Source organism: Seriola dumerili, unplaced genomic scaffold (assembly GCF_002260705.1).
Source record: "Seriola dumerili isolate Sdu_G_001 unplaced genomic scaffold, Sdu_1.0 BDQW01000409.1, whole genome shotgun sequence".
Taxonomy (NCBI): Eukaryota; Metazoa; Chordata; class Actinopteri; order Carangiformes; family Carangidae; genus Seriola; species Seriola dumerili.
The window spans coordinates 523,197-535,994 of record NW_019174664.1 but is presented as its reverse complement, the minus strand read 5'-3'; the positions used below and the strand labels follow the sequence as shown (position 1 = coordinate 535,994).

The 12,798-nt window shown below is 39.2% G+C and overlaps 1 protein-coding gene across 1 annotated transcript; it reads right to left on the bottom strand.

Moving 5' to 3' along the window:
- Positions 1-870: 870 nt before the first annotated feature.
- On the bottom strand, positions 871-12,712 carry rab22a (RAB22A, member RAS oncogene family). Its single transcript, XM_022761486.1, has 7 exons — positions 12,256-12,712; positions 10,859-10,938; positions 9,980-10,061; positions 6,365-6,436; positions 5,875-5,981; positions 5,158-5,267; positions 871-4,377 (listed from the first exon to the last, which is right to left on the bottom strand). Exons 1-7 carry the CDS (start codon positions 12,289-12,291, stop codon positions 4,280-4,282), a joined length of 585 nt encoding a protein of 194 aa, XP_022617207.1. The 5' UTR covers positions 12,292-12,712; the 3' UTR covers positions 871-4,279.
- Between the last annotated feature and the right edge of the window lie 86 nt (positions 12,713-12,798).

Genomic DNA, 12,798 nt, shown 5'->3' with positions numbered 1-12,798 from the left:
CATGTAATGTTTAATTATAATATTGATACCCCAAATTAAAGAGAACCTTAATTATTACAGATGTAATAGTTTACAGACATATTTCCCCTCACCCACATACTTTTACATGCTTTATAGAGAAAGTGACTTGGCTTTTTTATATACAGTACTACTGCAAAAGCCAGAGTCATGCAGGACTATCCTCAGCGACAAGATGAACAAGCAGTCCTGCAACAGATGGTCTGGCACCCAAAGAGCCCTAATCAGAGCCCAGTATCAGGGAGTCAGTCTGGGATCACATGAAGAGGCAGAAGCGTAAAATCCACAGAAGAACTGTGGCAAGTTGCATAGAACAACCTACCTGCCAAATACACTAAAAAACTAAGTGTACTGAGGAGAACTGGTGCTGTTTTAAAGACAAGAAGTGGCCCCACCAAATATTGATTTCATTTAGGTTTTTCCATTTACTTCACTTCAAAGTCATAGGATCATTTTTGAAAGCATCTTCACTTTACTTTTAGTTCCTAAAACTTTTGCACAGTACTATGTACAGTAGATACAACTTCGCTGGGGTTTATAAGTGTCCCCACTCTTATAAACCCCCAGTGAAGTTGTGTCAAAAAAAGTGTTCTGCCTTCTCAGCACTATTCAAAGTGCAGTGAAAATCCCTCTGCCAGTGAAACGCACATCTCAAGTGTCTTATTCATATATATAGCCAGGCGTCTGGCTGCCAACTGAACAACACAACCAATCACTAACAACATTGTCACTGTATCCCCAGGGAAAAAGTTAATGCACACATCTCTCTTGGGCCTAACTCAAGGGAGTACAAAACTACACAGAGACAGACACACACATAGGCTGCATGCAGGACCAGAGGAGGAGAGAGGATATATTTGTCAATCTTTTATTAGTAAACAATTGACAATTCCCTTTTTACACATTCGGAAATACACTGCAAACAAGTGTTTTCAGGCATTTTGTTACAATCAATATGAAACGTAGTAAAAAGCTAAATATGGTAACTACAGTGCTGATGGTATTACTGCAAATGGTGAATACGTCTATTGTGGTCACAAAACTGGCTTAGAATAGAATATAGTCATTGATTTGTGTGCAATTTGATGGTATTTATCTACACTGAAAAAAATACATAATATAGATTAATCACATTCCCAGGGCCAGCCCAAGACTAATGGTATTTTTCAATGCAAAACTGGCACACACTATCCATGCCTACAGTTTCCAAATAAGGGGAAAACATGTATCATCATTGTCAAACTTCAAATATTTTTAAGCATTTTATGTGATTAGTACTTAAATCATTATATTACATCAACAATAAAAAAGGTTAATTATGCATGATGTAGTAAAATGGTTTTGACATTATTTGGCACCACATTCTCCGCAGCAATAAGAACTGAGCAAACAGTCAAAACCTAAAATAACATCACGGGACATTAAGAAAGTCTGACACCTTTACAAGAATGTTTCATCAAGTGATTTCACAGAGATATTAGCAGACTGCAGACGGAGTGTTAGTTAGAAATATGAGCCAATTAATGCAAACAGTCAGTCAAAAGTGCAGCTTTCAAAGTACCAGAGTGATTCCCTTTTTAATATGATTGCTGAAGCTTTAGTAAATATTTGCTAGAGTTGGCATTATGATGTAGTGCTGGGTGAATTATCAAAGACAACAGAGTGAATTAAAAGTTTAGGTTATGACCTAGAATGCCACTCTGGTTTTAAAGGGATTTGGTTGGCCGCATTACACTGCTCATTTGATCAAGTATGTATGAGCAAAACTGTCATCAAATAAGCATAAAATGAGGTCAATAGAAACCCGTCATTATCGTCTGCTGGAGACTGTTTGCACAAGTGGAAGTTTTGCTGTGTGAACATATTAGTCTGTAACCGATTTCTCGGATTATGTCACATTTTACCTTTGTCATAATAACAACTATTGCACTCCATAGGAAAAATCCTGAAAAATAGGCAGCGCTGCTTAGCACAGAACTCATCAATAACAGCTACATTTAAGATGCTTAAAGGCAAACAAAGTTTCTTTCACTGACAGAAAAGCACACATTTCATATTTATAAATGTGCAGTTGCAGTCTAATTAAGACCACATCTGTATTTTTTTGGCAACTTTGAAAAGAGGTTTTGGGGCTGAAGGGGCTTGTGAGATACAGCATGAAATTACACAGAATTAATAATTCAGTTTACACTCATGGATCAACTGCTACTAAAGTTCAATTAAGCCAATATAAGAGGTGAATGAGACTGCTAGAACTTAAGGATCACGGAAAAATAAGTTTTTTTGAATGTAAGAGGTGATGATAGGGCTCTGTGAAAGCTGTAATATACTGTATCATAATTGAAATCTGGCCCTACGGTAAGAGCCTGGAATTTAGAGGAACAAGACGGAAGAAGTTAGAGAAAGGAAAGTCAGAGAGCAGCTCTTGGAACAAAGTGAATACAGTAATTCAGAGCAGAATGGAGACAAAGGTTCATTAAGGGGTCAGCATGTCGACACAGTGCCACATCTGAATCTCCACCTATAACCTTCTGCTGAAGGGAGATTAAAGCTCTACAATCTGAGTTTCCTCTAAGTGAGGTCTTGTTTCCAGATCTTATTGTTTTCATCACAAGCCAGGTAGTAAAACAACTTTGGATGTGTGAGCCAGTGCTGATTATATGGGGGGAGAAGAAAAAAGGAAAGGCGAAAAATATTTATGGAACAATTAAAGAATTTGGCAATACCTCACAAAAATCGACTTCTCCTGTAAAACTGCTGTTAAGTAGCAGCAAAGGACTGAAGACAGGCAGGCTCAGCAGTGAGCAGTTAAAATGAGATTAGAGAAAAATGACGCTCAAGTAATATTTGGAAACAACTGGCAGGATGCTCTGTACTATGGGGTACTTCATATACACGAGTCTGTTCATAGATCTTCTGCAATTACAAGTGGAAATGTGGAACACATGTGAGCAGCTGGAACTGTTCTCGTATAATCAACTTCAAGAGTACCAGTGGAGTCAGCATTTTCTTTCTGCCTTGATTAAAGCACGGACGTTGGGAGATGTTGTTCTCGTCACAGAAATGAAATTTTACAACAATTTTAAGTCGTGGTTCTAATTCTGGGACAAGTGATGATCAAAATATCCTTCAGAACAAAAAGAGAGAACCGTTTATAATAAAAGGAATAGTTTGGGTAATATGCTTTTTTCGATATGTGGTGGAGAGTTAAATAGGAACAAAACCACTCTCATATCTGACCATTACATATAAGGCAACAGCCAGCAGCTAGTTAGCTTAGCTTAGCATAAAGACTAGAAACAGGGGGTGTACAGATAGCCTGGCTCTCTTTTTATGTTGAGGTATGCTAACCAGCTGCTAGCTCCAATTTCATATTTACCATATAACACATATACAGGTATGTGTATTTCCCAAAATGTTGAACTATTCCTTTATTATAAAAGGAAGTAGGCTCCCACACACCTTTCATTTCCGCATATTTGACTGTGTGATTGTGGTTCACATCAGAACACCCATTTGTTATTTTGCCTTGATGAAAACAGCAATCACACACTGAAATTAAAATTAAGCGTGCGCCATCCTTCACGGGTTTGTCCTTCAGGCAACATTGAGATGAGAGATTGGTACAAACACTGATAATATCTTTCATCAAAAATGCATGATAAATGAGTGATTATACACATGAACTATAAAGATGGATCCTTTACGAAGGTGAGAATGTTTGGGGAGAAGTCTAACAAAAAAACAAGCAAAAACAAAAGGCAATAACTTAAGTATTATCAAAATAATTTGGTGAGATTTAACCATTTTCAGTCCATTTTTGGTCGAAAGGTAATAGATTTGTACAAATTTACAAGTACAAATGGCTTCTGAATGAATATGATAAGAGTCCTCTGATCAACCTAGGGCTATAATAGATCAGACAGAGACTGGTGTCCATAATAGAAGCTGGACTAACTGCATGTATGGGGGTCTTTCACTGACACATGAATGTATTTATGCAAGTATTTTTGTCAATGCTCAGTGAACAAGAAGGATTTCTCCTGCCTGCAATTTTCAGACGATACAAGATGATTTGCCGTGAAGTGCTGTAAAAATACATTTGCTACTATCATCAGAGTGACACTGCTGCACCCGGGCGTCAGGGACAGGAGGGTGTTTGAGGCGTGGCGTGTGGAGCCATAAGCCGAAGCAGGCCAGGGACACAGAGAGTAAGCAAAGGTCAGGTCACAGGTCATGTGTGGACAAGTCACCGGCATCATCAGCAGCACGTCCTGCGAGACTCTGAGGCCTGACGTCCCAGTTTGAAACCTTTTCCTGAAGTTCCTCCTGCTCCATCTGCAACGGGGATGCGCTTACCTGTGAAACACAAACACATTTACATTGGGTTGCCAACATTCAGTACATACACACTTTTTTAGTGTTTAATGATATTTCGGTTTTTCACAACAAATGATGCAATTTGTCATGGTAGCACTGCTTGCCAGTAAATGACAGTGATACTATAGCTTTGTCCCAGTTCCACACTACATACTGAGTCTAAAGGTGCTTTAGAGCCCCGGAAAGATGAAGTAAATTTTTCCACTCATGCATGAAAAGGCAGCAGTCGCCTTTCACATAATTTATATGCGAGACAATACAGCTCAATGACAAGCTGTTAAGTTATGCCATACATTTTTTATGAGCTTCTCCATCTTGTATTCTAACTTACTAAACTTACTAAGAAAATATACTATAAAGATTAGCATAAAGCACACACTATGTGCAAGAATTGTGTAGTCTGTAAAGGGGATGCAGCTACTGTGTATATCTTGTGTTTTTAAGGAAACTCAAGCTTATCAGTTGCCCATGACAGAAGTGAATCGACTGCTTCCTCACCCACTTGTCTCTACAGATTTTTGTTTCAAAACTAAGTGCCAACATGCCATGATTAAGTGCTTTACTTCCAAGATTATCTGAAGTTACACCTGTAATTGGCAATACTGTTCAAAATATAGTCTGCCTGCCTAAAAATGCACAGGGAAAAAGACAATTGTGTTAATGCTGTACGGTGCTTAATTTGATTAAGTATTACACAGATCAATAGGAACCTGCAGATGTGGGGGTCAATGACACCAAATACTCAAAAAACAGACTCACTTATCTCTATAAACACCTCATTGATGTTAATGGCATTCTTGGCACTGGTTTCTACAAAGATGGCATGGATGGAGTCAGCATAGTCCTTGGCATCCTTCTCTGTTACCTCCCTGTAAATACCGGAGGTAGATCAAAATCATTATGTTGCAATATGATTCTCCAATTTCATGCATGACCTGCTAATCAAATCATTTTTCTCCAGTTATCATGTGGAAGATTTCCCAGTTTCACAGATGATGTCAATATCAAAAGTGCATCTGACTCTGAATTTTTAAACTTTGCAGAAGATATCAAGTACCAAAAAAATAAATTCTTTAACTATTCCTTCTTTAACAATAAATGTGTAAACTTACTTTGTCCACCATAAATAACTGCAACTTTCCTACTAAAAATCTACTGCAACTCAATAGCCACAATGATTAAGATGAACAACAAAAAGAGGTGAAAGTCTGATCACCTTACATTTAACAACAGAGTAATTTGACAGAATACCAGTCAGTATGAGCCAGCGTTCCTCCAGAGCAGAATGGTCTCCAATGATATTTTAAGCCAAAAATGACTTGTGATGCTAAAACATAATATCCGCACATGGCCTCTTTTTTCAGTGAATTCATCATTTAAAACAAACATCTGAAGTCCCATCATCACTCTCAAGTTGTAAATGAGAAGGCCCCATTATAGTGCCTACTTTCATTACACAAACGATCCCTAACTCACCTGGCATCGGACAGGTCACACTTGTTGCCAGCGATGGCAACCACTATGTTGGGAGGACCATGCTGGCGCAGCTCCTTTACCCAGTTCTTCAGTGTTTGGAAGGACTCCTGGTGATACAAGTGAGCAACATGTTTCACTGAGAGAAGCAGACAGCATGTAGTTCCTCTGGTGAAAGCTCAAGGGAAATGTTTGACATTATGGGAAATACACAGAGAGTTAGATGAGAATATCAATACCACACTTAAATCTTTATTGTGGATATGAAGCCAAAGCAATCAGCCAGTTAGCTTAGGGGAGGTTATGGGCTGGAATATTTCTTGGCGAATCCATCCAGCCCAACTTGCTAACTCTCAGCAAGACAATGTACTATCAAACTATTCCTTTAATGCGCACATTAATTAAAAATTCAGGACAGACATGGAATAAAACAATGAAACTATAAAGAAAGTACTTAGTGGATTAGTGGTTGAGGAGAAAAAGTAAACAATACCTCTTTTGTGATGTCATAGACAATGATGGCTGCCGCTGAACCTCTGTAGTACATCGGTGCCAGTGCACGAAACTATGGGAAGGCAGAGAAAGAAAGCAGTGATGAGTAATGCCCTGTAGCAAAAGAGCAAAAAGAAAAGGGACGTCAAGAATTTCAAAAGATCTTCCTCAAAGACGATCAATCATGACTCATCTTTATAGACTGTTTACCTTGATTTCCTTCCAATTATTCATTTTTGGATATGAAAAGAACACTAAAAATATCATCTCTGTGTAATTGCACTATTATATATTTTCACACCCCTTAGATCAAAAAACAGTGTCAAGGCTTTTCATAGACTAAGGCTAATCCATTACGTAGCCACAGACCATGGTGATTACACTCACTGTGCGTTTCATTAGAGTCAATAACACTGAGTGAAAATAAGAAAAACTAAAAATAAACAAAAACGACACCAAGTACCATTTTACAAAACCGGAGGCCTGGTGTTCTGATCCTATAAGCCGAGCAGTTTCATTTAAAATGGAAGTATGGTGAGTCTTTCCACCAAGACCTCACACATGTGGGAGCCATCAAGAGAAAGATGAGCAGAATGTGTCAAAATCTGTTAGCGTTTTGATATTTATGGAAGACTATACATTTGATCTCAGCCCAATACATCACAAAGCCCTGCATAATCAGAACAACATGTGCAAAAAGTCTATAGCTGCCTGGAAGGCTGGGGGTTCCTTCTTCTTTTTTGCCAGGTTTTGGTATTTTTCTGGTAAAATACTTTCCAGTGCACAGTGAAAGCTGGCTTCAACAATTAGCCTGCTGAAATAACATTTTAAAACTTATTGGGGTTTTTACCTCATGCAAAGGGAATGAGAGGGTTAAACCCAACTACAGCATCATTTTAGTATCTGACCTATTCTGAGCTACAAATAATCAGGCCATTGTATCAACAGCAGTGATGGAAAGTAACTCAGTACATTTACTCAAGTATTATATTTCAGAACAATTCTGAGGTATTATTTACATTTTCTGTCCAAAAAAGTCCAGTTGCCAACAACACTAACAATAAAATGCTACTTATATGTTGCCACTATTTCAAGAAAAACTGAACATTATAACCTTCATGAAGGGAGGATTTATTGTAGGACATTTGTATTAGACTACGTTAGCTTTAGCTAGCTGTACTTAACAAACTGACATCTGAATGTTTTGCAAACAGACTATTTTCCATCTACAACTCCTAACTTGTGAGAGTATTTTTAAGCCCTCTTGCAATATAGGCTGAACCGGGGCTCTTAACAGGCTAATAAAACCATGTGTCACGTATTAACTAATGATATTTATTTTAAAAGAAACAACCCATCTGTTATTTCAAAAAGACCTTCACTTGGAATGACCCTGCCTTCCCGCCAATTCTATTTTCCTTTACAATACGGTGGAATAAACTATCCGTCTTGGAGTGACACTGTTACCTCAGGAAAGCACACATTCCACATAATTATAGTTGTTACTGGCCCCAAGTCCACCAACGGGTATCCAACTTGGGATATTTGGCAGAGGCACTGAGGAGAGTGCTGTCTGTTTCATTGGCCAGTGTCGGGCTGCACCACCGCCAGTCCTGTGTGGTCTATCTGTGCCTTAACCCAAAGAGCAATCACAGCGAGGCCAGACATCTGGCCACACAGCAGCCCAGAAAACAGCCCCAGTGATGCCCTTCGAGTGCTGATTAATTGATGAAACCATGAGGTGGGTGCGTAATGAAAGGAACCCTACTATACCAGTAGGATGCAAGGTTCCCCTTGCTTGTTTTCAGTGAGAAGGAGCAGCGAGGAGGGGGAGGCCTGGATGGGCTGTTGACAGCTGGGCTCAGACGTACTCGTAAGGCCTCATGTGGTCTCGAGATATGGATTGTGGAGTGTGGAAATCACAGAGCTTTTCCTTACTGCCCTGGTCTCTCCTTCCATGTGAATTGGCTGGCTCTGTGTTCCCCTTTCTCAACTCAACAGATTTTGATAGGCCAAAGCTCAACAGAGGTTAGAAAACAAGCTATGAAAGGCTTCAAAATACCACAGCAGCTTTGTAGGAAAACACAGTCACTCACACACACACACACACACACACACACACACACACACACACACACACACACACACACACACACACACACACACACACACACACACACACACACACACGCGCGCAAAACCTACCAAAGGAATGTTGTTACTTTTTCACTCACAGATGTGAAACACTTGGGAGACCAAGAGGCCACATGGGAATAAAAGAGGTGGATTTGTGGGAATAAAAGAAGGGGGAGAAAACTTGAAATGAATATGAAAGAATCACAGGAAAATAGAGTGTCGCAAAGAAAAGAATTATCGCACAGGAGAAAACACAAAGGAAAAAAGGAGGACATTCTGATGCGGTGTGACAGTGACTCTCAGACAAGACACAGTAGCAGCACACGCCAGTGGGCTGAGACAGCTTGGGTTTCTTCCTCTCATCTTATCTTTAAAACGGGGCTGCACTGATGTCCCCTCAAGACCAAGAAGGAGCCGTGGCTCCCAGGGTAGGGGGATAAAGAAAAGAAGCATCTTATCTCTCCTCTCTGGAGAGGACAGCAGCAGGGATAAAACATTACAACGGCAGGGGATTGTGCATGAGAAAAAGGGAAGGGCATGCACAGAAAAAGGGAAGTGATGTGGAGGGCAAATGCAGAGAAATGTGGGATAGAGTGTGTGAGTCAAAAGAGAAAGCAGTTCCTTACGCCTCAACTGTCTGGGGCTTGGTGTCGATTTCAAAGGCCTTAGCACTAAAACTGTATTCAGACACCAAAATGTATCCTGTATCACGCATCGTCTGTAAGTGTGGTTTCAATACGAAATTTTGTGTGCGTGACAAAGCTTTTCAAACCAGGCTTCTATAGACACACAGGAGTCCAGATTACATAAGAAGGGTCACAAGGACATGATAATTGCTGACAAAAGACACTTTCCAGGGGTGTACTCAACATAAAATCACACAAAAGGAAAGAAACAGCACTCTTTTATGAGTGTCACAAAGTGTATGAGTGCAATGAGAAAGAAGAAATGAGAGGGAAAGGAGAAGCAGGACACAGATTAAAGGTGACAGAAAGGACAAATAATGACAGACTCTACTTCTACCATAACACTACCATAACACCATCTAACACACTGAATCATCCACTGGTTTAAAGAATGAAAATCCACCACACCACACATCATTTAAACTCTAAAATAGTGGACTCCTGACACAAAAGCACTAAAAGAAGTAGAATATCGATTAGGGGGCAGAAGTGTACCTATAGAAAGGTAAATGTTGCCCCCTATCAGAAGTAATGAATAACTGCACTATTCATGTTCCCCCAGGGTAGTTCAGGGAGTGGTTCACGCACACGTAGGAAGCTTTTTCACTTCCTTTAAAACCAGTGAGAAAAATTCGGAATAAGCCAAGTTAAACTGACTTATTACAATATGAAAAATGTGTGTGTTGTTGGGCAAAAACACATGTAAATCCTCCTCAGGTTTATTATCCACCAGCCAACAACAAAAAAAAAAACTCCAAAATCCTACAGCCAATACCTCTGAAGAGATTACTAACCCGCTCCTGTCCTGCTGTGTCCCAGATCAGGAACTTGTGTAGTTCATTTTGGTATTGCACTGTCTTGGTCATGAAGGATGCCCTGGTGAAGAGAAATGTTTTACAAAATACAGACAAATAATAGAACTGCAGCTGAAGCTTACAGGTTTTATTCAGACTTATTTTCAAGAGTCTGAGACAGCAGCAAAAACACACATCTTCACTTCATCATCATTAGCTGATTCAAGATGTCTTATACTCTGTGCTAGCTTTAGTAAACAACATCACGTTAAAAAAAAGTCAGATTTAGAGTTAATTACAGTGTGACACATACTCTGTTTTTGAGGCTGATAATAAGAATTGGTTTTGATTATAAAATTAGATTTTGATTTTATTATGAAAAATTCAATAACAATATATCTAACTGTATTCTTGGCATATTTCACAGATGAATAAGTAACTGTCAGTGTTTGTCAGTGTAATGGCGATGCTTGCATTTGACAATGTTTGTAATCCTGTATTGGAATTTCTTATTATTTGACATGCTGACAGAGATATATCTGTGAAAAGCTAAGATTGGTCAATAATATTGGTCAAAGTTATTCAGTTTACTGTAATATGAGACAGAAAAAGCAAAAATTCATTATATTTGGAAGCCAGGGCCAGTAAACTGTTGGCATAGGGTATTTCAAATAATTATTCAATTATCAAAATAGTTACAGATTAAATGTCTGTCAAATGTTTAATCTACAGATTCTTTCAGCTCTAACTGCCATGAGTTATTGATGATTGACAGAAATCAGCTGACTACATGATAATGTCCTAAAACAACCATAAACACAACAAATGGGACAGAGGATATAAACATCACTTCCAGCGTGGTAGACAGCAGGAACTTACCCAATTGTTGGGTTGATGTTTGGGTCAAAGCTGTCCTCCACAAATCTCCAAACAATACTTGACTTTCCAACACCAGTATCCTGCAGAGACAAAATAAAGACAGTGCTTACTAAACTCAGTCAGAAGCAGTTACTAGAAATACAATCACAATGATAAAAACACATTCTCTGGCAATAGGCCTGGACATTATTGCTTTATGTGGCCTCTTCTGCTTCCTGCTCCTCTTGTAGACCTACAATTTACAAATTAATTAAACAGGACACATGTGGTTAAAGGAGAGGCCTCCATAATTCTAAATCATGGTTTATGTTGTTGTTGCTAATTTGGTGGAGGAGAGGCTTCCGTCTGGCCACTCAGCCATAAAGCCCAGATCGATGGTGTGCTGCACTGATGGCTGTCCTTCTGGAAGTTTCTCCCATCTCCACACAGGATCTCTAGAGCCCAGTCAGAGTGACCACTAGGTTCTTGGTCATCTCTCTTACAAAGGCCTTCTCCCCCAAATGCTCAGTTTGGCTGGGTGGCCAGCGCTAGAAAGATTCCTGGTTGTTCCAAACTTCTTCCATTTAAGAATTATGGAGACCACTGTGCTCTTGCGAACCCTCAATTTTTTATTTTCTCTATTTTTTTGTAGCCTGTGCCTCAACGCAATTCTGTCCCTTAGCTCTACAGGCAGTTCCTTCCACCTCATAGCTAGGTTTTTGCTCTGATATGCATTGTCACCTGTGAAACCTTATATAGACAGGTGTGTACCTTTTCAAATCATGTGGTAAATTCAATTGACTGGACATGATTTGAAAAGGACTCCAATCAAGGTGTAGAAATATCTCAAAGATGATCAAGAGAAGTGGGAGGCACCTGAGCAAAATTTCAGTTTCAAGTGTCATAGCAAAGGGTCTGAATACTTGTGTCAATATGATATTTCAGTTTTTTTCTTAATAAATTAGAATTAAGTATTTCTAAAATTCTGTTTTCACTTTGTCAGTGTGTAGATTGGTGAAGGAAATGAATTTACATTGATTTTAACATAAGGCTGCAACATATCAAAATTAGAAAAATGTGAAGTGGTCTGAATACTTTCTGAATGCACAGTGTTTCAGGAATGTATTAATTGGATGCTGCTAAAGAAATGATGGCTGAATGCTGTTGTTGAATGTGGTCTGGATATGGATGGATGTGACTGCTTTTTAGATTTTTAAGTGCAGAAAACACAAAAATTATTTGAGAATATCATGTATGTATTGTCCTTGTCACTCTATTGATCACAGGTATGAGTATATGTAATGTAGCCCATGTAAACAAACCAACCTGATGAAGGAGCAGTGGGGCTTATTTGATGTTACAGGTACGAATATGAACTACAGGCAAACATGTTTAGATAAAAATCCATACTGACTTACCCCCAGGAGACACACTTTTAGCTCTCTCAGTGCCATATCGATCTCCTCTCTGTCAAAATGAGTTTGTTGTGATGATGATCATTGACAGTTTTCTCCTCTTATCTTCAGTATTCTTCAGGTGGCCTGTGTTTACAAACAACTTTACTTCATCGTGACCAAAAGCTGCCACACACACGCCTCAAATTAGGTAGTAATTCTTGCTGTTAGCGTTAAAACGTCCAATATCCGGTCGTATTTGCCATATTGTGATTAATAGTAAACAAGCTAACTAGCTAACAGTGAAGCCTCCAAATCGCCCCGTCTCCATCTTGAACTCTGTGGTCACGTGACTGCTTAGCTCTCTTTTTGTGTGTGTGTGTGTTTGGAGACACACAAAGCCCACGGGCTGTTATTTATGCCCAGTTATGTCGACTGTGTGCCCAAGCTGAGAAAAACAGTTTATCCGTTGAGTTGTTTACAGAATAAACCACCGGTGAATATCAGCGTCAGGAAGTGCTCTCAGGAAGTAGTTTGCTACCGTGTTTGAGTGACAGCTGTGCGGTG

Excerpts from the sequence above, each read along its gene's own strand:
- rab22a (XM_022761486.1), bottom strand. The coding sequence starts at position 12,291 with ATGGCACTGAGAGAGCTAAAAGTGTGTCTCCTGGGG. Across the intron at positions 10,062-10,858 it reads AACATCAACCCAACAATTGG|GGCATCCTTCATGACCAAGA; the intron begins GTAAGTTCCTGC and ends TCTCTTCACCAG. Across the intron at positions 5,268-5,874 it reads TGTGACCTGTCCGATGCCAG|GGAGGTAACAGAGAAGGATG; the intron begins GTGAGTTAGGGA and ends CGGTATTTACAG.